Source organism: Mya arenaria, chromosome 5, assembly GCF_026914265.1.
Source record: "Mya arenaria isolate MELC-2E11 chromosome 5, ASM2691426v1".
In the NCBI taxonomy this organism is placed as follows: Eukaryota; Metazoa; Mollusca; class Bivalvia; order Myida; family Myidae; genus Mya; species Mya arenaria.
The window spans coordinates 11,258,155-11,285,663 of record NC_069126.1 but is presented as its reverse complement, the minus strand read 5'-3'; the positions used below and the strand labels follow the sequence as shown (position 1 = coordinate 11,285,663).

General features: G+C 37.2%; 1 protein-coding gene across 1 annotated transcript; it reads left to right on the top strand.

The window, feature by feature from the left end:
• The first annotated feature begins 196 nt into the window (after positions 1-196).
• LOC128234424 (uncharacterized) lies at positions 197-27,041 on the top strand. The gene is made up of 15 exons (XM_052948661.1): positions 197-556; positions 7,688-7,957; positions 8,399-8,602; positions 9,105-9,224; positions 13,689-13,861; positions 15,002-15,149; positions 15,831-15,991; positions 16,612-16,789; positions 17,713-17,874; positions 21,245-21,373; positions 22,109-22,285; positions 23,142-23,291; positions 24,118-24,258; positions 24,707-24,731; positions 26,304-27,041. Exons 1-15 carry the CDS (start codon positions 514-516, stop codon positions 26,314-26,316), a joined length of 2,094 nt encoding a protein of 697 aa, XP_052804621.1. The 5' UTR covers positions 197-513; the 3' UTR covers positions 26,317-27,041.
• Positions 27,042-27,509: the final 468 nt, after the last annotated feature.

The following is a 27,509-nucleotide window of genomic DNA, read 5'->3' as shown; positions in this document are numbered from 1 at the left end:
CACTTTATACCAAATGAATTAAGGTTAACCTCAAATCCTGGCACCGCCCCTGTATTGCACAATTTAAGGATAATACTGGCGATTATACTGGCGATTATTCAATAGGAACGGTGCTAACGCTTCAGGTGCGCCCATTTACCTCAAATTCCTGAACCGCCTCAGTTGACTTAACATTGCGGTATCGCATATTTCGCAAAGCAATGCGGTTTATGAATTCACCTTTCTAAACTGTAAACAAATCGTGGAAAACCTTCCTCAACCGAGGTTGTTTTATGTTGATAAATCATAAAGGAATAGTTATTATCACACTATCGATGCACAGCAATGACGACTATATGTGTTGAAATGGAGCAGCTATTCATAGCTTTAACTACGCTGTAAAGACTTCATGAACATTCCAATTTAACTGTACACTTGACTGATTCATTCTACCTTCCGTAGATATCAGTAGTGATATAAAGAGATGCAGTAAACAAATAACTTCATTTAAATATTAGTTTTTGGACAGTGAAAATGGAGATTTATTCAGTTTTCGGAATTGTATTCGGACTTTGTGGTATGTTTTATTTTGTGAATTCTAACAGATCCTTTAACGATCGAATTTCATTCCCTTATTTTAAAGTGACACTCTTATTCAAAATCGATACATACACATGTATAACAAACACACATTTTGAGTAATAAACCTTTATCTACTTAGTAAATAATGCGTTTATGGAGCATATTAATTACTGATTACAAGATTGTAACCGTGTATTTAGTAGTTGAAAACGCAAACCATATTAAATGATTGGTGAATGCTAAAAGATTTACTATGCTCTACTATAATCTCAAAAGGTAGTAATACTGTGTTTTATGCACAGTTCTTTTAAATTTAAATAGGTATCCTTCATAAGAACCATTGTTTTCAACATTTGTTCATCCTTTATGGAATAATAAAACAATAGTATTAATCGTGGAAGATGTTATGTGGGAGTAAGAGTGCATCTTTAAGTATTATAATGGTCGATTTAATAACAAATGATACAAATCAAATAGTTAACGCATATTTAACTGCACGGCGTTATTATCATGATTTAAACTGTGCTTCTTCATGATTTGTGTTTGCCTTTAAACAGAGACAAATAGTGCTTAATGTTTGAAACGTTATACACGAACAGAACAGAACAGACATTTTATTAAGACTTATACTAACGTACATTGTCTAATCACATATAATAATTCACTTAAATATGTCGTGTGTATGTACAAGGTAAGTTTTAAAGTTGAACAAATATTTTGTGTTACAGGAGCGTTATGCAATTATAATTAACTAATATAAGGTATAAATATGTAAACGCAGTAGTGTAACAGCTTCATAAACAGGCTATAAAAGAGGATGAACAGAATTATGTATCATTGTTTAGAATACTGTTACGGGGATAATATAATCAACCAGGCCTGAAAAATACAGTTCAGGTTACCCGACCCTGACGTTTTTTTTGTGACACTAGTAGTTCACATCAAATAATTAAGTTTTAATTACTTTCTTAATAATGCATATATGGAAAATATAAATTACTGTTAACAATAGTGTTACTGTGTATTTAATAATATATTATATATGACTGGTGGGTCCAAAAAGATTTACAGTGATCAACTATAATCTCATAACAAAGCTAGAAATACAATGTTTTCACCTTTCTTTCAAATTAAACGCGGTGTCCTTCATGAAAACCATTGTTTTCGATATTTATATAACCTGTTGGTAAATCAAAACAGTTGCATTACTTTTGAAAGATGCACTCTTATTCTTAAATAAGATGTATCAAAAATTTTGATACATCTTATTTAAGAATAAGAGTGCATCTTTAAGTGTTTTAGTACGTAGTTTTTAAATATTTAACACTTTATACAGAATATTACTTTAACACCATCCTCCAATGATGAAAATACCGTTCTTATATAAACCTTATAAAAAAAAATATATAAATGATTAAAATGCCTACCTACCCTTCCTGTGTTTAAAAAGGATGTAACCCTAACTAAATCATTAGATTTTTGCCCTAATCTTCAGCATTATCAGCATGAACAATAAACAAATGAAACAATGAAATAAAATTAATAAACAACTATAAATTTAAAACAAATTCTGCTGCTGTTACTGCTACTGCTACTAGTAGTAGTGCTATACATCCACGACCACCACCTCAACCACCACCACCACCGCCACAAACACCGACACCACTCCGACAAGTACTACTTCTACTACGACTAGGTACCACTACCACTACTACCTCAGCTACAACCACTACCACCATTTCAAACGCAGCCAACACCACTACCATTACCATTACAACTTCTAAAGCCACTAAATACTACCATACCAACTACTACCACTGCCACTTCCAACACCACTGCCCTTACCAGTACTAATTCAACTCCTACTGCCAGCACAACTGCCACTACCAACTACCAAATATACCACTATGAATTCCACTGTAACTTCTACCTATACCACTGCAACATCACCGCTCTTACCACGTCCATTCCCACTACCACTACTATTCATATTGCCACTGCCACTACCTATTCCACTGCCACTACCAAAACTACTACCACGTCCATTGCCACTGTCACTATCATTCCTACTGCCACCACCAAAGCAACTACCACGTCCATTACAACTGCCACTATAATTCCTACTATCACTACCAAAGCCAATACCACGTCCATTACAACTGCCACTATCATTCCTACTGCCACTACCAAAGCCACTACCACGTCCATTACAGCTGCCACTATCATTCCTACTGCCACTGCCACTACCAAAGCCAATGCCACGTCCATTACAGCTGCCACTATCATTCCTACTGCCACTGCCACTACCAAAGCCAATACCACGTCCATTACAGCTGCCACTATCATTCCTACTGTCACTGCCACTACCAAAGCCACTACCACGTCCATTACAGCTGCCACTATCATTCCTACTGCCACTACCAAAGCCAATACCACGTCCATTACAGCTGTCACTATCATTCCTACTGCCACTACCAAAGCCAATACCACGTCCATTACAACTGCCACTATCATTCCTACTGCCACTGCCACTACCAAAGCCAATACCACGTCCATTACAACTGCCACTATCATTCCTACTGCCACTGCCACTACCAAAGCCAATACCACGTCCATTACAACTGCCACTATCATTCCTACTGCCACTGCCACTACCAAAGCCACTACCACGTCCATAACAACTGTCACTTCCATTCCTACTGCCACTGCCACTACCAAAGCCAATACCACGTCCATTACAACTGCCACTATCATTCCTACTGCCACTACCAAAGCCACTACCACGTCCATTACAGCTGCCACTATCATTCCTACTGCCACTGCCACTACCAAAGCCAATACCACGTCCATTACAGCTGCCACTATTATTCCTACTGTCACTGCCACTACCAAAGCCACTACCACGTCCATTACAGCTGCCACTATCATTCCTACTGCCACTGCCACTACCAAAGCCAATACCACGTCCATTACAGCTGCCACTATCATTCCTACTGCCACTACCAAAGCCAATACCACGTCCATTAAAACGGCCAATATCATTCCTACTGCCACTGCCACTACCAAAGCCAATACCACGTCCATTACAACTGCCACTATCATTCCTACTGCCACTGCCACTACCAAAGCCACTACCACGTCCATAACAACTGTCACTTCCATTCCTTCTGCCACTACCACTACCAAAGCCAATACCACGTCCATTACAACTGCCACTACCATTTCTACTGCCACTACCAAAGCCAATACCACGTCCATTACAACTGCCACTATCATTCCTACTGCCACTACCAAAGCCAATACCACGTCCATTACAACTGCCACTATCATTTCTACTGCCACTACCAAAACCACTATCACGTCCATTACAACTGCCACTAGCATTCCTACTGCCACTACCAAAGCTACCAGCACGTCAGTTACAACAGCCACTACCATTTCTACTGCCACTACCAAAGCCAATACCACGTCCATTACAACTGCCACTACCATTTCTACTGCCACTACTTAAAACCACTATCACATCCATTACAACTGCCACTATCATTCCTACTGCCACTACCAAAGCTACTAGCACGTCAGTTACAACTGCCACTACCATTTCTACTGCCACTACTTAAGCCAATACCACGTCCATTACATCTGCCACTACCATTTCTACTGCCACTACCAAAACCACTTTCACGTCCATTACAACTGCCACTATCATTCCTACTGCCACTACCAAAGCTACCAGCACGTCAGTTACAACTGCCACTACCATTTCTACTGCCACTACCAAAGCCAATACCACGTCCATTACAACTGCCACTACCATTTCTACTGCCACTACCAAAACCACTATCACGTCCAATATAACTGCCACTATCATTCCTACTGCCACTACCAAAGCTACCAGCACGTCAGTTACAACTGCCACTACCATTTCTACTGCCACTACCAAAGCCAATACCACGTCCATTACAACTGCCACTACCATTTCTACTGCCACTACTTAAAACCACTATCACATCCATTACAACTGCCACTATCATTCCTACTGCCACTACCAAAGCTACTAGCACGTCAGTTACAACTGCCACTACCATTTCTACTGCCACTACTTAAGCCAATACCACGTCCATTACATCTGCCACTACCATTTCTACTGCCACTACCAAAACCACTTTCACGTCCATTACAACTGCCACTATCATTCCTACTGCCACTACCAAAGCTACCAGCACGTCAGTTACAACTGCCACTACCATTTCTACTGCCACTACCAAAGCCAATACCACGTCCATTACAACTGCCACTACCATTTCTACTGCCACTACCAAAACCACTATCACGTCCATTACAACTGCCACTATCATTCCTACTGCCACTACCAAAGCTACCAGCACGTCAGTTACAACTGCCACTACCATTTCTACTGCCACTACCAAAGCCAATACCACGTCCATTACAACTGCCACTACCATTTCTACTGCCACTACCAAAGCTACCAGCACTTCAGTTACAACTGCCACTACCATTCCTACTGCCAGTGTCACTTCTTTTAACACAGAAATGTTTTAAAAGACGAATTATAGTCGATATTTAAAATGCATCCTACGTATCATATCGAAATAAAAAAAAGTTAATATCAAATTTAAAGTCGCACTCTGAGGGAAACTTAAAACGTTTTATTAATGCAAATGAATATTAAATCATATATTTACTTATTTAGGGAGCAATTAAAAGTGCAACACGGGCTTAACAAAGCACAGACTAAACGTTTTCAAGAGTCATACTCAAATAAATAATGTGCATGTACAAATAACCTTTTAAATTTCTCAAACAATTGTTGTATTTTCTTGACAACCTTACGTATGCCCACACCTCTTTTTTAACATGACGTTGGAGCTTTCAACATCACACTTCTCGTGTTTTACCTGTCGAACATACTTTGTACAGCGTAATTAAATGACAATTATCCACTAGATGTGATGAATACGACAAGCTGAATGCATGTTATCGTAAAATCGCTTTATTTGTTATTTCGAACTCCAGACTAAAAAACACCCACTCATAAATTGTGTTGTGGAAGTCTTTCTGAGAATAATTGTTTATAGGACGTATTTAGAATTCGTTCTTTATTTTCTCTATTACCCACAGAGAGTAAAATAAAGAATTAAAAGTAAATAAATAATCAAGTATTCATCCCTATTCCTCGGTTATACGAGAGACAAAAAATTCGTGTTTTGTAAACATACACCGTCCTCGCTTTGGAAAACGAAAAAGAAATGTGTACCATGCTGGTGTGAAGCGGAATGGTAATAAGAAGGTGGACCTTTACCGTGCTATAACTATCGTGCTGTTAATTTACAAAGCTATTCACATTCACGCGAGCTATGTAAAGGGCGAGTGTATTATTTCAATAACGATGCTTTCGGGTGACGTAACAGTTTTGGGCCGTGTTGTCGAGGGCATTGTCTAATGCATAGTGTGCGCTATAAGTGATTAGCGTTATAATGTATCCACATGGCAGTTATAGCACGGTTACGCCCATTCTATTTGTAACCGTTCCGATATGGGAGGTAATGTGTAGACGAAAACAGGGAAAACACTGTCAAACTTGAATAAGAAGGTGGACCTTTACTTATAGAATAAAACATGGTTGACCATGGTTTTTGGGTGATAATTGCCCCAGTGGAAGGAATAATTGCCAGAGGGCTTTAGCCCGAGGGTAATTATTTTCAATGAGGCAATTATCTACCAAAAGCCATGGTCAACCATGTATTATCCTGTATAATCATATGTTTTGTCATTTGTCAATGATTTCAAATTGATTTAAAAACATTATTTGGTGGAATAACGAAGGATATGTAATATGATTAGCATGTCGTCTGAACTTCTTAAAACTGAGATATAACAAAATGGTTTTAAATGGCATTAGCTGCAAGCATAACGAGTGCCTGGAAATAAAAATAGCAAACTTTTTCGTACGTGTTTTCAGAATAAGCCTGCAATTTTTCAATTCTTCAAACAATTCCTGTTTTACATCGGCTGATTTTGCTGATCATTTCAATAGGTGAGCACAGCTAGGGTCGATCAAGCCTATGAGCAGTTTCATACGAATCTCGACTTGAATGACCCTAGCCATATCGCTGGAATAATTAACATTTCTCAGCGAATAACGTAAAACAAAACGTTTCAACAAAACATTTCCTTGTCTCACTGCTTTATGACCTTTACCGAATGAAAACCAGTACGGTTTCGGGTAGTACCCGTTACTGAAACACGGAAGGTGTCATTATTGTTAAAACTAATTTCACTATTATTGCACCGATAGTTCCATTTGAATCCCTTTTAAGATTTTAATGTTTAAATCTTTGTCAACCAAGTATACGGCGGCCATTTTTATTTTCGTGGAAATGACGTCAGTCGCATGCGTTCGCTTACCGCGTACATTTCTTCGTACGCGTATCGCTTACCGGGTACATTTCGTCGTACGCGTATCGCTTACCGGGTACATTTCGTCGTACGCGTATCGCTTACCGCGTACACTTCGTCGTACGCGTATCGCTTACCGCGTACATTTCGTCGTACGCGTATCGCTTACCGCGTACATTTCGTCGTACGCGTATCGCTTACCGGGTACATTTCGTCGTACGCGTATCGCTTACCGGGTACATTTCGTCGTACGGGTATCGCTTACCGCGTACATTTCGTCGTACGCGTATCGCTTACCGCGTACATTTCGTCATAGGCGTATCGCTTACCGCGTACATTTCGTAGAATGTGTAACCCCGCTAATTCTGGCGCGAAGTCAAAACCACCGCACTCACCTGCCACTGCGGGGCTACCTGGAAGGTTAAAACACGGCCCATTTCCCCAGCTATCCCCGGTATGACCGTGGACCTTGGGGGGGGGCGTGGTTACAATTGACTCGTGCATTAATTCATACTTTTTCAAATTTAGGAAACCCTGACAGCATCGTTAAGGTTTTAGAACACAGATCTAAGTTAGAAGGTATAAACGAACGGTTAATAATATATACCTTAGTGAAACTTGTTCCTTTAATCGGCTTAGTATATATGTCATTTACTTTTAACGAATTTAATATATATTATCATTAAAATTGCATTTTATGTTTCAGTGATACAAGCGGTTCAAAGCCAGCTGGTTGCTGAAAAGGGGGAAACTGTTATAATCAAATGTCCGATTCCCGGCGTTTACACATTCCCCGAGTGGGCGGGACCACCCCTTCTAGCCACGCCCCTGACAACTGATGACGTAGTAAACGAGCTTGGAATAGAATTCACTGGGGACAGAAATTTGAACATCTCTTCTGCGCATACAAAACACAGTGGAGAGTATACGTGTAAAGTGAACGGGAGTGAAGCGACGGTTAATCTTACTGTTAATTGTAAGTTCAAAGTTGTCGATCTTATTTCAGACATTATAGAAAATAAACTCATTTTATGGGCCGATTTCTGGCGCTTATTGACTCTCTTATTAGCTTGCATTGACAATTCTACACTTGTTTTGAGGAAATACTGTATTTGCCGATTTTTTTATAATTTGGTGTCTAGTCCCTTTAAGTGATTTTTTAATTAAAAGTACACTGACAAATCTGATTATACTCAGAATTGTTTATATATACGGCTTAATTCAATTCAATAAAATGATATTTATTTGTTATAAGCCTCCACCCTCTCTTATACAACATTCGACCCATGGGGCGGCTCTTTACATATTAAGCATTGAAAATATCAGACATCAATTTCAAAGAATATCGCCCAATGTATGCTATTCATAAAAGATTCAAGTTGTCTCCATCATCAGCATTTTTTATAATCTTTTGAAGGGTACACTGCCATAGTCTCTTTTGAGAAAGTCGAAAAAGCAATGTACAAGGAAAACTACACCGCCACGTGCATCGTGCACGCGGGATTTCCGGTTCCTGATGTCTACTTCCTGTTTCCTCTCATGGACGACAAGGGAGATAACGTCACAAACAACTCTGAGATCACGAAGACTGTCTCCCTTACACAAGAAAACACAGTTATAGGTATTTTATGTTAATTTACTCTTTAGTCTATAATAAAACATAATCGCCGTCTCTTCTCGTTTATTGCGTCGTAACCTAGACAATGGTTATTTTTCATTTTCTAAACTTAATGAAAACTTTAACCGACAGGGGCGTAGCTAGGGCCTAACACATTGTTGGCCCAATACTTATATGTGGGTTTTGGGACTTATATATTCACATTACACACACTTAGTTGTATTTGAAATGATAACAATGAAATCAAGCAATACATCCTGCACGTAGTTTAAATAAACACAAGTTTGCTTTGGTTAAAATAAAACAAACTTTTGAGTTGTTCAACGTGTTTGAGTAGCTTTTAGATTTTATTGCATTTTGGGGTTTTTCAAATTTTGTCGTTTTTCAAAAAAAGTTGTAGGCCCAGGATTACAAGGCCATTATGTTGCTTCGCCACTGACCGAAAACAATTCGAGTTATACGTATTTATATCACAAGATTATTTATGTACATTTACCTTTTTCAGTGAATACATCTATAACGTATAACATCAAAAGCATAGTTGGATATAACCGCATTACCTGCGTAGCCAACTACACGGATGCTAACGTTACAGTCTCGTATACAGCCTACATCACAGTTCAATGTAAGTTGCTTAAACATAAAACGTTAACGTACAAATAAAGAATGCTGGCAGTTAACTAAAAGCTAAGCATACTGGTTAGTTATGACTTTTGTAGTACCGTATAAAAGTGACACTCTTATTCAAAATCAATAAATACACATGTATATCAAACATCAATTTTGACGGATTAGCTTTTAAGTACTTACTAAATAATGCATTTATGTAAAATATTAATTACTGATAACAAGATTGTAACCGTGTTTTTACTAGCAGAAAGTGTAAAAATATTTAATGATTGGTGAATGCTAAAAGATTTACTGTGATCTACTATCGTCTCATATGGTAGAAATACCGTCATTAACCTCATTTCTTTCAAATTAAACTCAGTATCCTTCATAAGAACCATTGTTTTCGACATTTAGTCATCCTTTTTGGAATATTAAAACAATATTATTAAATGTGGTAAATCTTATTTCGGAGTAATAGTGCATCTTAAATAGTGAGAGCTAACATTTGTTTAATCTGTACAAAAATCATATGTTTTTTTGCTCTTTTTTATTTTGATCATTCAAGTCAAATGAGTCTAACATAGTTACATGCATTAACTTTCCGAGTCAAATGAGTCTAACATAGTTATATGCATTTACTTTCCGAGTCAAATGAGTCTAACATAGTTATATGCATTAACTTTCCGAGTCAAATGAGTCTAACATAGTTACATGCATTAACTTTCCGAGTCAAATGAGTCTAACATAGTTACATGCATTAACTTTCCGAGTCAAATGAGTCTAACATAGTTATAGACATTAACTTTCCGAGTCAAATGAGTCTAACATAGTTATAGACATTAACTTTCCGAGTCAAATGAGTCTAACATAGTTATATGCATTACCTTTCCCAGTCAAATGAGTCTAACATAGTTATATGCATTAACTTTTCGAGTCAAATGCGTCTAACATAGTTACATGCATTTACTTTCCGAGTCAAATGCGTCTAACATAGTTACATGCATTAACTTTCCGAGTCAAATGAGTCTAACATAGTTACATGCATTAACTTTCCGAGTCAAATGAGTCTAACATAGATATAGACATTAACTTTCCGAGTCAAATGAGTCTAACATAGATATAGACATTAACTTTCCGAGTCAAATGAGTCTAACATAGTAACATGCATTAACTTTCCAGTCAAATGAGTCTAACATAGTTATATGCATTAACTTTCCGAGTCAAATGAGTCTAACATAGTAATATGCATTAACTTTCCGAGTCAAATGAGTCTAACAGAGTTACATGCATTAACTTTCCGAGTCAAATGAGTCTAACATAGTTACATGCATTAACTTTCCGAGTCAAATGAGTCTAACATAGTTACATGCATTAACTTTCCGAGTCAAATGAGTCTAACATAGTTACATGCATTAACTTTCCGAGTCAAATGAGTCTAACATAGTTACATGCATTAACTTTCCGAGTCAAATGAGTCTAACATAGTAACATGCATTAACTTTCCGAGTCAAATGAGTCTAAAATAGTTATAGACATTAACTTTCCGAGTCAAATGAGTCTAACATAGTTATAGACATTAACTTTCCGAGTCAAATGAGTCTAACATAGTTGCATTAACTTTCCAAGTCAAATGAGTCTAACATAGTTATATGCATTAACTTTCCAAGTCAAATGAGTCTAACATAGTTATATGCATTAACTTTCCGAGTCAAATGAGTCTAACATAGTTATATGCATTAACTTTCCGAGTCAAATGAGTCTAACATAGTTATATGCATTAACTTTCCAGTCAAATGAGTCTAACATAGTTATATGCATTAACTTTCCGAGTCAAATGAGTCTAACATAGTTATATACATTAACTTTCCAAGTCAAATGAGTCTAACATAGTTATATGCATTTACTTTCCAAGTCAAATGAGTCTAACCAAGTCTAATGAGTCTAACATAGTTATATGCATTAACTTTCCAAGTCAAATGAGTCTAACATAGTTATATGCATTAACTTTCCAAGTCAAATGAGTCTAACATAGTTATATGCATTAACTTTCCAAGTCAAATGAGTCTAACATAGTTATATGCATTAACTTTCCAAGTCAAATGAGTCTAACATAGTTATATGCATTAACTTTCCAAGTCAAATGAGTCTAACATAGTTATATGCATTAACTTTCCAAGTCAAATGAGTCTAACATAGTTATATGCATTAACTTTCCAAGTCAAATGAGTCTAACATAGTTACATGCATTAACTTTCCAAGTCAAATGAGTCTAACATAGTTACATGCATTAACTTTCCAAGTCAAATGAGTCTAACATAGTTACATGCATTAACTTTCCAGTCAAATGAGTCTAACATAGTTACATGCATTAACTTTCTGAGTCAAATGAGTCTAACATAGTTACATGCATTAACTTTCCGAGTCAAATGAGTCTAACATAGTTATAGACATTAACTTTCCGAGTCAAATGAGTCTAACATAGTTATAGACATTAACTTTCCGAGTCAAATGAGTCTAACATAGTTATAGACATTAACTTTCCGAGTCAAATGAGTCTAACATAGTTATAGACATTAACTTTCCAAGTCAAATGAGTCTAACATAGTTATAGACATTAACTTTCCGAGCAAATGAGTCTAACATAGTTACATGCATTAACTTTCCGAGCAAATGAGTCTAACATAGTTACATGCATTAACTTTCCGAGTCAAATGAGTCTAACATAGTAACATGCATTAACTTTCCGAGTCAAATGAGTCTAACATAGTTACATGCATTAACTTTCCGAGTCAAATGAGTCTAACATAGTTACATGCATTAACTTTCCGAGTCAAATGAGTCTAACATAGTTACATGCATTAACTTTCCGAGTCAAATGAGTCTAACATAGTTACATGCATTAACTTTCCGAGTCAAATGAGTCTAACATAGTTACATGCATTAACTTTCCGAGTCAAATGAGTCTAACATAGTTACATGCATTAACTTTCCGAGTCAAATGAGTCTAACATAGTTACATGCATTAACTTTCCGAGTCAAATGAGTCTAACATAGTTATATGCATTAACTTTCCGAGTCAAATGAGTCTAACATAGTTACATGCATTAACTTTCCGAGTCAAATGAGTCTAACATAGTGACATGCATTAACTTTCCGAGTCAAATGAGTCTAACATAGTTACATGCATTAACTTTCCAGTCAAATGAGTCTAAAATAGTTATATGCATTAACTTTCCGAGTCAAATGAGTCTAACATAGTTATACGCATTAACTTTCCGAGTCAAATGAGTCTAACATAGTTACATGCATTAACTTTCCGAGTCAAATGAGTCTAACATAGTTACATGCATTAACTTTCCAAGTCAAATGAGTCTAACATAGTTACATGCATTAACTTTCCAAGTCAAATGAGTCTAACATAGTTACATGCATTAACTTTCCAAGTCAAATGAGTCTAACATAGTTACATGCATTAACTTTCCAAGTCAAATGAGTTCTAACATAGTTACATGCATTAACTTTCCAGTCAAATGAGTTCTAACATAGTTATATGCATTAACTTTCCAAGTCAAATGAGTCTAACATAGTTATATGCATTAACTTTCCAAGTCAAATAAGTCTAACATAGTTATATGCATTAACTTTCCAGTCAAATGAGTCTAACATAGTTATATGCATTAACTTTCCGAGTCAAATGAGTCTAACATAGTTATATGCATTAACTTTCCGAGTCAAATGAGTCTAACATAGTTATATACATTAACTTTCCGAGTCAAATGAGTCTAACCAAGTCTAATGAGTCTAACATAGATATATGCATTAACTTTCCAAGTCAAATGAGTCTAACATAGATATATGCATTAACTTTCCAAGTCAAATGAGTCTAACATAGTTATATGCATTAACTTTCCAAGTCAAATGAGTCTAACATAGTTATATGCATTAACTTTCCAAGTCAAATGAGTCTAACATAGTTATATGCATTAACTTTCCAAGTCAAATGAGTCTAACATAGTTATATGCATTAACTTTCCAAGTCAAATGAGTCTAACATAGTTATATGCATTAACTTTCCAAGTCAAATGAGTCTAACATAGTTATATGCATTAACTTTCCAAGTCAAATGAGTCTAACATAGTTATATGCATGAACTTTCCAAGTCAAATGAGTCTAACATAGTTATATGCATGAACTTTCCAAGTCAAATGAGTCTAACATAGTTACATGCATTAACTTTCCAAGTCAAATGAGTCTAACATAGTTACATGCATTATCTTTCCAGTCAAATGAGTCTAACATAGTTATATGCATTAACTTTCCAAGTCAAATGAGCATTAACTTTCCAAGTCAAATGAGTCTAACATAGTTACATGCATTAACTTTCCAAATACTATTTTGCATCCACCTGTATTCAAATCAAACGTTCTGTTGATTGATATCGGGCTCCTTATATTGCAATCCTATTTTCATGTTGCAGTCCCTCCTCTTGTGCGATCATTAGGAAACAACAACCCGGTGGTCGGGAAACCGGGTATTTTTAACTGCGTTACCCAAAGTTACCCCGGGTCCACTCTGCGCTGGGTATGGGGAGACACTGACATCAACCAGTCCGGATATAATATCTCTATTAATGGGACGAGCTGTCAGCAGGTACTGTTCAATAATTTATTAGTGTCAATATTTTATTGTTTTGTAAGTAGCGGATCCGTGGTCTAGTGGTAACACACTTGACTGTCAATCCAGGGGTCGCAGGTGTGATTCCCCGCCGCATCACTAAAATACCTATCGTCTTACGGGTGGGACGTTTAATGGGGGTTCCGTGTGACAGTGCTATACAATGATGCCCGTTAAAGAACCAGGGTAGCTCTAACCATGGTTACATTCTGTCTGTGCACTATGCTCCAAAAACCTAAAATGACTTACAATCTTATCGGAGCACTCGCCGAATGTGTAAGGCCCGAGTGCGAGTATAAATAAGCTTACACACCACCATTTTTGTGTTGATTGCTAGCATCGTCGACTTTCAGTTCATATTCGAAAGGCACGGCCACATTGCAATATAAAACAAGGTGCCTGATCTAACTCTTCCCCCCCCCCCCCCCCCCCCCCCCCCTACACACACACCTAAAATATCAATGTATCTTCATTTGGGGAGTGTTCTTTGGACTTTTTGCTTTTCACACCACGCAAACGAAACTGACAATGCTGATTTTTTAAATAGTGCATGATCTTATTTTATAAATCAACACTCAAATGGTGTTGTTATATTATGTGCGGTTAATAGTTTGATGGCCGCTGAAAATGAATTTGAGGGCAAAAACATTTTCTTTTCATTTGTTTGTATATTCTTTTATTTTGTTATTTTCATTATCATGTATAATATATAAATATTGTGCTAATAATTAAAAGGTATGATCGAAACAAAAAAAAAAACATTGCATCACTACTTTGTATTGTAAATCTCAGTATCAGATCGAGCTGTATTTCAAACTAACGCAGTTCTTTCAGAAAACTCTTGTTTGTTTACATTTTGAAATACTACGGACAGTTCTACTTCCAGGAGGAAGTTTCAGGCCTGTTTTAAGTCTTATGATATTCATCTTTCCAAAAAAGTGTCGCAAAAAAATACTAGATAGCTAGATAACTATCGCGAAGACTGCTTTATTAACACAAAACATCGCGAACGCCATCAAGTTATCTAACGATAATGAAATGCCACCATAAAATATGTAAGGGAACCCGTACCATACTGGACAAACTCTTTATTACCTGTTCATCTTTTATTTAAAGGAAATCCTGGACAACTACCAAGAGCAGTTCGTCTGTGTATCTGTACTGTACATATACGACCTTGAAAAGGGGGCCAGGAAAAATCTGACGTGCGAGGCCCAGTACCAGGGTCAGTCACACAACCAGTCGACGCTCGTTGAAGCCTTGTGTAAGTTTAAAACTGGTAACAGCTACAGTCGAGCCTCGTTGACTCGAACTCGCTTGGCTCGAATACCTCGTTGGCTCGAACTAGATATAAAATACCGATTTCTTTTATACTGAAGGTAAACATTCGCGCTTGGCTTAAATTGTCCGAGGCTCGATGTGTGTTCGCCGCTCCCTTGGAGTTCGAGACAACGGAGTTCGAAACAACGGGGTTCGACTGTAATTGTTTTAGCAACCTGAAAATCGTGTTCAACATGGTATCATTTAGGGTAGATAACACCAATTTGTAAGTGACTAGTCAGTGTTACATGTTGTTCAGTCTGTGTTTTTTTTTCGATTTTAACACATAAGAGTGAATCGAAGCATAGCACTTCAGACAATGGGCTTCTTTCCATCTTTATAGGATTCAAAGTTGAATGGGTTGTGATTTCAAAAACTTGCTGAAGTTGCTGGAGCGACATATTTGTTCTTATGTTGTTAAATGCTGAGTGCACTAGAGGGACTCCCATTCACATATATGTTATTGAAAATGATAATATATTAATTATTCAACTCATGTTACACAGATTTATAAAATTATGTAAAAACATCATCATCTCTTATCAAAACTGCCATCTGTGGTATATCCGACATTTTTGTCACTTTTTCAGACTTGAAAAAACGATTTTTATCAAATTTGTTTTAGTTCCACCTACGTATGTGTCCATTGACGACCCTCCTCCTGTCAAAATTGGCAGGAACGGTACCGGAACTGTTACACTGACATGCGCAGTGGATGAGGCGAAACCCACCAGTGACTTCCGGTGGTACCGAGACCGGGTGTACTACATGAAAGAATTTATATTGGTAAATAGTCATCTTTAATAATTGAAAAGCAACCTTGATTACTGTCTACAATAAAAAACTATTTTATCAAATATATTTATTTGAATTCAAAATTCATTTTAGAGTTCAGAGAAATTAATAAATGTATACAAAGGTTATTTTTATGCACTGCCCTGGTCTTTTGCTAGGTGAATCCTTCTTATTTAATAGCTCGTCTGATTTTTGAAAAAAAATGACAAGCTTCTGTCGTCACCTGATTGTCGAATTTTGATAGATTTTGGTTGATTTTGAGATTTGGACATAGCTTCTTCAATTTTCGTTGGATTGATTTCATTTTTTTTTTCACAGACAAAAAATGGATAATACAGTCCAATATATCAAACGGGTTTTTGAGTCACACATTTGGATGGTTAAGGGGAGGGTTGGGGTATTTTAGTATTTTTGGATTTTGTAATTTTTAGCTAGTCAGATTTTTTTTAAGTTGTGTGTATGGGTCACTTACATGCAAACTATCAAAGCTATCACTTTCAAACTTTGGAATACCTGTCTATCTTAAGAACATACATAATTTACAGAACAAGATTATCAAAATACTCAAAATACATGAATTAATTCTAAAATTCGAAGATAATTAACTTCAGAACTCGACGTACCCCGTAGAAGAATATCCAGGCAACTACAGCGCCATGAAGGTCACCCAGGAGATTGACGTTAACGTAACCCGCGCCATGAACGGAACGATGATATTCTGCTGCGCCCGTCAGGTGCATACACCTTTCATGCAAACACCCTGTGATAACGTCACGTTGGAAGTACAATGTAAGTTTCAAATGTATGAATACATCATACTCCAACATGAATGGCGCACCGCTATTGGTCCAGGACTGGTCATGAGGTGACACCATTTTGGTCACTAATCTTTATATCGTACCAAAATGGCGTCTATTTTCCATTCCGATCAATAAATGAAGCATTTCCAATAAATCGATCAATGGATAAATGAAAACAGGTTGTCGACGTGATATATACGTTACGGGGTTAGTAGATGACCCGATATAGGATATATATACGGGACGCAGAAAACCATATTCGGAATCGAGCTTTGCTCTCTACCGATATAGTTTCCTTTGCCCCGTATATCCCATATCGAGTCACTACTAACTCTGTAACGTATATTTCACTTCGACATCCCCGTGTCTTATAATACTAAAGTACACAGCCATATGATTTAAGACATCTGAGTCCTAAAAAATCTCAAACACCTATATATAACTTGAATACAGCACATTCGTTACTTTACATAAAAAAACCGATCGTTTTTAGAATTATATCTCCAACAGTTGAACACATAATGCTTGGCACGATTATTGTTACGTTGCTGTTGTATTAAAAATGTAATTAAATATGTAAGTAAAACAGTATAAATTTACTGATAATAAGCTGAAAAACCTCAAGCTTTCAAAGAAAAAATACCTTTAAAAATAACAAAAACATAGTAGCATGGTTTGTTTCCATGTAAAGTCATAGTGAAGTTCGCTATTTACTATTTCAATGCAACATGTTATTCTTTTATACTACTTAAGTTTTATTAACTCTCAATTTCAGGAATCGATAATTTAGCTCAATGGCTTGACCGTAATTTTAAGACGATTCATTATGATTTTAAACTGCCGATTTTTCATGTTTCTATCTCTTCCTTTTCACACTTCCAAATGTCTTCAATCAATGTATACCCCTTACAGACCCACCCATGTTTCTGGCACCGACGGAAAACCAGTTTTATTTCGCTGTCGGCCAGCCCGCCACTGTGCAGTGTGCCGTGGACAGCCATCCCGGGTCCAACCTCCAATGGAGAATGGTCAAGGCTGGAGCAGTTTACGAGAATGTTACCGATATTGTACAAGGTCAGTTTCTAAGAAGTATGCTATGGCCGCTTGTAATCTACCAAAAGTCAGTAGACAGTGTTATACGGTCCCTTGAATCAGAAACACAGCATAATAGGATTAATTGTGCAAAAAAAGACAGTATTCAAAGTACAATAAGTCTGTAGACAGTGTTATATGGACCCTTGCATAAGAAACCACTGGACAGTGAAATATGGCCCATCGTAACATAAACCTCCGGAAAGTGCAATATGGCCCCTTATAACAGAACCTCCCTGGGCAGTGTTACACGGCCCAATGAATGAGATAAACTATAATTTACGGGGTTAGTAGGTGACCCGATATGGGATATACGGGGCAAATGAAACCCTATTCGAACATTTAGTATTACATGTTACGAGTTTACGTATGTGACCCGATATTGGATATATGGGGCAAATGAAACATGTTCGGGTAAGAGCGTATATGATTTCCTACGTTCCGTATATCCCATATCGGGTCACCTAATAAACTCGCAACGTATATATCACGCTGAAAACCTGTTTACATGTTTAAATGTTTCATCCATTCATCGGAATCGGAAAATAGACGTCAATTTGGTACGATATGAATTTGGTGACGCAATTTGGAAATATATGGGGTCACTGCGTGACCAGTCCTGGACCATGTTGTAAGCGTGATATATTTTACCAAAATCTTCAAAACAGTCTGATAAGGCCGCTTGTACCAAAAACGTCCAGACAGTGTTTTGTGGCTACTTGCACCAGTAATCCCTGGTCAGTTCACTTGTACCAGAAGCCTCTAGACTGTGATACATGACCTATTGTACCAGAAACATAAAGGAAGTGTAATATGGCACCATGTACTAGAAACCCGTAGACAGCGTAATATGCCCCCTTGTAAAGAATATGTCCCCTTTTAAAGAAACCCCTCGACAGGGTTCTATGGTCCCTTGTACCAGAAATGCATGGACAGGTCAATATGCCCGCTTGGACAGTTCATTAAAACCCCTTGTACCAGAAACACAGTTCATTATGACCCATTGTACCAGAAACACATGGACAGTTCATTATAACCCCTTGTACCAGAAACACAGTTCATTATGACCCATTGTACCAGAAACACATGTACAGTACATTATGACCCCTTGTACCAGAAACACAGTTCATTATGACCCATTGTACCAGAAACACATGGACAGTTCATTAAAACCCCTAATACCAGAAACACAGTTCATTATGACCCATTGTACCAGAAACACATGTACAGTTCATTATAACCCCTTGTACCAGAAACACAGTTCATTATGACCCATTGTACCAGAAACACATGGACAGTTCATTAAAACCCCTTGTACCAGAAACACAGTTCATTATGACCCATTGTACCAGAAACACATGGACAGTTCATTATAACCCCTTGTACCAGAAACACAGTTCATTATGACCCATTGTACCAGAAACACATGGACAGTTCATTAAAACCCCTTGTACCAGAAACACAGTTCATTATAACCCCTTGTACCAGAAACAAATGGACAGTACATTAAAACCCCTTGTACCAGAAACACAGGGACAGTTCATTAAAAACCCTTGTACCAGAAACACATGGACAGTTCATTAAAACCCCTTGTACCAGAAACACATGGACAGTTCATTAAAACCCCTTGTACCAGAAACACAGTTCATTATGACCCGTTGTACCAGAAACACAGTTCATTATGACTCATTGTACCAGAAACACATGGACAGTTCATTAAAACCCCTTGTACCAGAAACACATGGACAGTTCATTAAAACCCCTTGTACCAGAAACACAGTTCATTATAACCCCTTGTACCAGAAACAACTGGACAGTACATTAACACCCCTTGTACCAGAAACACATGGACAGTTCATTAAAACCCCTTGTACCAGAAACACATGGACAGTTCCTTAAAACCCCTTGTACCAGAAACACATGGTTAGTTCATTAAAACCCCTTGTACCAGAAACACAGTTCATTATGACCCCTTGTACCAGAAACACAGTTCATTATGACCCATTGTACCAGAAACACATGGACAGTTCATTATAACCCCTTGTACCAGAAACACATGGACAGTTCATTAAAACCCCTTGTACCAGAAACACAGTTTATTATGACCCGTTGTACCAGAAACACATGGACAGTTCATTATAACCCCTTGTACCAGAAACACATGGACAGTTCATTATGACACCTTGTACTAGAAACACATGGACAGTTCATTATGACACCTTGTACTAGAAACACACGTACAGTTCATTATGACACCTTGTACCAGAAACACATGGACAGTTATTATGACCCCTTGTACCAGAAACACATGTACATTTCATTATGACACCTTGTACCAGAAACACATGGACAGTTCATTATGACCCCTTGTACCAAAAACACATGGTTAGTTCATTAAAACCCCTTGTACCAGAAACACAGTTCATTATGACCCCTTGTACCAGAAACACAGTTCATTATGACCCATTGTACCAGAAACACATGGACAGTTCATTATAACCCCTTGTACCAGAAACACATGGACAGTTCATTAAAACCCCTTGTACCAGAAACACAGTTTATTATGACCCGTTGTACCAGAAACACATGGACAGTTCATTATAACCCCTTGTACCAGAAACACATGGACAGTTCATTATGACACCTTGTACTAGAAACACATGGACAGTTCATTATGACACCTTGTACTAGAAACACACGTACAGTTCATTATGACACCTTGTACCAGAAACACATGGACAGTTATTATGACCCCTTGTACCAGAAACACATGTACATTTCATTATGACACCTTGTACCAGAAACACATGGACAGTTCATTATGACCCCTTGTACCAAAAACACATGGACAGTTCATTATGACCCCTTGTACCAGAAACACAGTTCATTATGACCCCTTGTACCAGAAACACAGTTCATTATGATCCCTTGTATCAGAAACAAACGGACAGTTCATTAAAACTCTTGTACCAGAAACACATGTACAGTTCATTATGACCCCTTGTACCAGAAACAAATTGACAGTTCAATATAACCCCTTGTACCAGAAACAAATGGACAGTTCATTATGACCCCTTGTACCAGAAACAAATGGACAGTTCATTATGACCCCTTGTACCAGAAACACAGTTCATTATGCCCCTTGTACCAGTAACAAATGAATAATAGTTCATTATGACCCCCTGTACAAGAGATCTTTAGAACGCGTTGTATGGCCCTTTTTTACGAGAAATCCCTAAACCTTGCTTTATGGCTTCTTGCACCAGAGACCTCTAAACAGCGTTACTGCCTGGTTACTTTCTTTGTCTATTATTTGTATTGTTTCTTGAATGTGGTTTTGTTCCCTTTGAAGGAAATTACAACCAGCTTAACATCAGTACAGTTTCGGTAAACAGTTCCGGGATGTATGCTTGTTTCGCCTGGGCACAAGATGAGGACATAAATGAGGCAATCAATCAAACCATCAGAGTCGACATTACCGGTAAGTTGGAGTAGCTGATCATAATCAAACATTGGCATCTCTCCAATACGACTTTTTAATGTGTATTAATAGCGATAGTTAATCTAGGTTAATGATAAATCGGGAATCACGCAGTTTTACAATTGTTCAATAATTTTATTTGTTGAGCTCTTAAGAAGCTCATTGCTGAGGAGCTATTTTACCCAACGCCTTAAACAAGCCCGACGTCCAAACTCAGAAATGCACAAATAGAATAATAAACATCAACGTAACTCGATTATTTTGTTGCCATACCATATAAAAAACAATAATTTCAAGTACACAGTATATCTATCATTGTTGAAAATATGCTTGCCATGGCTAGATCTCAAATTAGTATAAAACTCAATTCCAAACATGTTATCTTTGATGACTATCAAAGTACACACGTATATGTAATAGTCACTGCACCTACAATCCAAGAAATGGAAAATATAAACGAGCGCTTCGGTTCGAGTTTGTACCATGTTGTCATAGAAAACGTTCGATGATTAGCGCACGGTATAGCGTATAGAGAATAGCGATGTTATTTAAATGCATGCTAGTAACTAAACGGCTAAGCTCCACCTTCTTATTACCGTTCTGATATAGGTGGGAATGTATAAACGACAAAAGGAAAAGTTCCAAAACAGGGTACAATAGAATATGAACTTGTGTAAATTCTTACCAGTTTCACTGTAGAACAAAACTCGTCAACTTTACATTGCAATATTTCAGAGCAGACATTCAACCCCGTAATATCGGTATCAGAGAACGCTAACGGTCATGCTGTTGTGACGTTCACTGTGGCGCAAACCGAGCCTCCGACCTTCAGACATTTCTACATAATGTACAGGGGAATGTCAACAAATGTTTGGGTACAGATCGATCAGCCTATAGCCAGCTTTATGGATGGTAAATTGATACACTACAAGTTGATGTTTCTCGGTAGTGTGACATTGTGTTGGCACTTTCCATACCATTAATGGTATTTAAAGCTGCACTCTCACAGATTGGAAGTTTTGACAACTTTTTATTTTTTGTCTTGGAACGAGCCAATTTTATATAAGACTGCTGACAAAAAAATAGATCGCAGATTTATATATTTAAGTTAAAAAAAATGATGTTTTATGCATTTTTCTTACACCGTTAGTAACGGTTTAAGCCATAAAACATTAATTTTCGAACATAAATATGAACATCTGCTATCTGATCTTTTGTCAGCAATCTTTTATCATTGGTCGGCAGATATTTACGCCAAAATTTGTTCTTTCCAAGACAAAAAATAAAAAAAAAGTTGTAAAAACGGTATATCTGTGAGAGTGCAGCTTTAAAAGGCAATGTTAGCAACGATGCTAAAGTCATCGTTAACTTTCAGATCTTTACTCCTTCTAAAGTTGCATTAATAGAGTGTGAACTGCGGTGTTTCTTACAAAAATTGACACAACTGTTACATCTGTACATGTTTTCTTCAAATATCAGAGCACATCATTTCACATTTTCGCCTTAAAAAGCTTACAACAACGCTGTTTACAATGTTGTTAACTATTTCAATCTTTTGAACAATGGGTCTATGGTTTCATTGTGTTCAACAATATCTATTTAATAATCCAGGACTCCTATTTCTACTGTCTACTTTCTGTTTAAGATCCCAATACTTTTACCTTTCTGACATTTTGGTAACAGCGAGAATAAAATCACCTTATGCTTGATCAACATCATGATGTTTTCACAATTCTAAACCAATAATATACCTATATTATAATTATAGGTACAGAACCTTCCGTCTACACTTACACGATGCCGAACTATTTACTGACAGATGGTACAAATTACGAGTTTGCTATTAAGTCCGTCAACAGCCGAGGACTAGAAATTATCTCCCGTGCGGAGGCAACAAACGGCAACTGGTTCTTCAGAGGTAAATTTACTTGTGTTTAAAGTTTCTACAACGTATATTGGTACTCGACAAATTGTCAGAGCCTTAGCCTCCCTTATGCACCAATCAACCGTTACCCCCCCCCCCCCCCCCCAGGTCCGGGGGTATACCGAGGAAATGGTCCGTGTTTTGCTGCGGTGGTTTTGTCTCGCAATTGTTGTTGTTACGTTTTAACGTCGTTGTAAAACACAGTATGATGCAATTACGTAACCAGCGACTCCTTTTTACTGACTTCAAAGTACAACTAAAATCAGTTACTCAATACTATGTATTATTTAAAATGCTTTAATCGATATCCCGCGTTTTCTTTACATGTATTCGACATATATGCTATTTGGTACAAACTCCTCTGCACTTTGACATTACATTGTGTATACAATGTAATAGTTTCTACTGTCCTATACGTATTCGGGTTTTTTTGTCAAGAATTATCATGGATAGTTTCAACTAGAAACGTACCAATGGCATGAGTGGTGCATATCCAATAACTAGACCTTACTGACAGGGGCGTAGGTAGCCCTCTATTCATGTGGATTCATAATTGTATTTGGGGCATTAGGGATTCGGGGGCATACCCCATCGGAAATTTTGAAAACCATGATGCAGTCTGGTGCATTCTGGGCGTTTTGATGTGCTTAATTTAAACTAGAAGGTGGACAGTTTTAGGATCATGTAGTCAAGTACGCATACTGTTACTTTGGCTGATTTATTTTCATTTATTTATTTGTTAGAATCATGTAGATTCAGCCGCGTACTCGCATAATGCCAGCTACGCGCATGACTGATTATATTGTATATGCATTTACAGATAAAGATGCATCCAAAAACAAGGCGGACACTGTTAGTACAGAAGAATATCGCAACGCCATCATCATCTCCGTATTTGTTACCGCAGGGTGTTTTCTTATCATCATCATAATCTTGGTCTGTGCCGTCAAACGTGGACTTTGTAAGATACTTTATTTGTATTTTCAGTTGTTGATGTTTTTTTTTTCTTTTGAAATAATATCATGTTCAATACCTTTGTGTCATACAGTCGAACCTCGCTGGCTCGAATTCCCAGTGACCGGCGCAAATACCTCTATCCTCGAAAAAACTCGAGCCAAGCGGGAATGCTTACCCTCAGTTTAAAGTAATCGGTTATTTACATAAAGTTCGAGCCAAAGAGGAATTCGAGCCAAGCGAGTTCGAGCCAACAGGGTTCGACCGTAGTATCATAAACTGAGAGGTGTCCTTTAAGCAGTCACATGCTATTCTGTGGGTTTCATTCTAGGCAAGAACGTAATAAACTAGATAGATAATTTTAATGTTTCACGTATTTCTCTAATACATCGCCTTTTTGTGTGATGAAACCACCATTATCACAAATCTATTGCATGTTGTTTTTTCTGTTTCAGGCGAGGGATCGAGCAGTTCAAAATCGTAAGAAAATTGTCATCTTTCTTTGTATTAGAAAAACACATATAGATTACGCTAGTCGATTCTTTATTAAAATAATCAATATATCGTTCAACCATGATTTTTCCAGTAGGTATACATGTATCGTAAGCAAAATAACCTAGGAAAAAGGGTTTACCTCGACTATTCGAATTTACGGGGGCAATACTACTCGACCCGACGTCTGCGTAACTAAATTCCAATACCCTTCATCCAATTCATTTAATACTTCACACAGGTGTTCACATCCATCTCACAATGAGGAAACATAACTCCTCCATATCATTCTTAATACAAGTTATGGCCCCTGATTGGCTAAGGAACCTAGATTTAAGATGTAGGGCACATTGTATCAGGTTCAAGTTTTAGGGCAAGTTGGGGTATTTACTAATAACTTATATACCCTTCATTCATTTGATTTGATACTTGACACGATTATTGACGACTATCCTGCAATTAGGTTACACAGCTCTAGTTCACCATTATTACAAATTCTGGCCCCTGATTGACTTGGGAACTAAGGTTAAACTTTCAGGGTGTATTGTTTTTGGTTAATATTTTCGGTCAACTTTTGTTAGGAATGGCATATTGTGACCAAACTTGGTATATATGAAGAGTTTATTAAAATTAAAATAAAAGACGGTAGGTAATGAAAAACGTTAGCTAGGGTTGGCATATTGCGATCGAACTTGGGGGCCCCTATGGTCAAGTTCAAGGTCACGTTAATAAAAATAGATAACCGTTTGGTACTTTAGTTAGGGTTGACATATTGTGACCAAACTTTGTATGTACGAGTTTATGGAGGACTTCCATGTGATTTCATTTGTGGTCCTTATGGTCAAGATAAGAGTCACTGTCACCACAAATAGGAAAAAAGTTTAAAGTGAGCCAATCAACGAACACTGATATTCTTCTGTCAATAATTGAAACTGACGTTGCATTGCAGCGCTCTTTTTTATTTGATTTTTTATTGCCTTTAACAGGCACATATTACACTGTGTGTATACCACGTGATAAATTGCGTCATAAATGCTACGTCGGAAGGCAACATTTTGCTTCGAATGAAGACTTTAAATAGAGATAACTTATTTCTTCACCATTTTAAATGAAACAAAGCGCAGTCTACGCCTCTTACGAAGCCACGCCTTCGGTCTTTACCATCTTCGATTGAGATTTTAGTTTCTTAAAACACTTCGACAAACCATTTCATAAGTTTGGAAACAGGTTTGTCGAAGTGTTTGATGAAACTAATCACCTTATCAAACTCCATTAATAAAACGAAGGCGGGGCTCTTTAAACGGCATAGACTGCCCTTTGTTTCATTTAAAATGGTGTAGTAAAAGTTATCTTTGATTTAATTCTTCATTTTAAGCAAAATATTGCCGTCCGACGTAGCATATATTACGTTATTTATCACGTGGTATACACACACTGTATTAATTCAAAATTGTATTCATTTCATGGACAAAGTGGCGTATAGTCGAGCATACTGTCCTACGACACCTCTTGTTATTATAAACAATTCATTTTCAATTTTAATTTGTTTGTTTGTTTCAGATATGCTATGTAAAAGCACATGGAGCTTCAAGCAAAGGAATGGATAATCCAAATAGTTCGCGCAGTGTAATTACAAATGAGAGAAAAAAACAGACCATTGAAAGAAATGTTATTTATTCGGACTGAAATCCTAACACATGACTTATAAGCAAACACTTTTAGCATAACGTTGTTGAGAATGTTATTTATTTATTTAGTTTGCTTTATGTATGTCTTAGTGCGTGCGTGCATGCGTGTGTGTTAACAAAACGAATATTTGTTGCATAAAAAAGTTATGTACCAGAAAGTCTTGAGGTTATGCAAAATACATAACCGTTTGTCCGGTTAGCGCAGTGGTTAGCGCACTCGCTTCTCACTAAGGCGACCCGGGTTCGATACCCGGCCTGGGCTTATGTGAGTTTGGTTAGTGGTCACCAAGCCAGACAAGTGGGTTTTCGCCGGGTACTCCGGTTTCCCCCACAACACAAGACCATACTCTCGCGCAACATCGTGCCAACTAGAGTGACTAAGTATAAGCTATAATAGCTTTCTTCAGAATCATTGCAAAATATATAATTTTTAAACTAAGATACATAGCATAAAATGGCGGCATTGTCTTTATATTGGGAGTTACGGGCATTATAAACACGTTTTAAGTTGTGTCACGTGATAAAATATGTTGCCACAGTCTTTCAGACTTATGCGTTTAAGGTGTGTATCTATTTGCTATGATGTTGTAAATAAAGAAATGAAATTCTTTAGCATATTTTTTCCCGACACCAACTATCAATAAGTATCCAGATTTATCTCATTCGTTTAAGAAAACTCGTCGACTTTGAAACTCGTAAAAGTCTTTACACATCATTTACCTTAAGGATTTATCATTAGAACCTATAAACATTCAGACATATCAAAGCGCTGAAAGCGCTGTGAAACGGTGGCCCCGAAAGAAATTCCATATGTTAATTACGAACTAGCAATTTCGTAAATGTTGACAGGAATTTCAGGAACGAATTGATAGGAACACATTTGCGAAGTTGAGAGGTGGGGTTCATATGTTTCACAACAACGTACGAGTTGACGGCTTCAATTTTATTTGGCAAGATATATACACATAGAACATATATACAGTGTAAGATAAAAGTAATGTATGTAGAATATTTTGAACATTTTAGGGTTTGGAAATTTGTTATTTCGAAGTAGTTGAAAGGGAAATAAAGATACACG

Excerpts from the sequence above, each read along its gene's own strand:
- LOC128234424 (XM_052948661.1), top strand. The coding sequence starts at position 514 with ATGGAGATTTATTCAGTTTTCGGAATTGTATTCGGACTTTGTG. Across the intron at positions 22,286-23,141 it reads TATAGCCAGCTTTATGGATG|GTACAGAACCTTCCGTCTAC; the intron begins GTAAATTGATAC and ends TTATAATTATAG. Across the intron at positions 24,259-24,706 it reads TGCCGTCAAACGTGGACTTT|GCGAGGGATCGAGCAGTTCA; the intron begins GTAAGATACTTT and ends TTTCTGTTTCAG.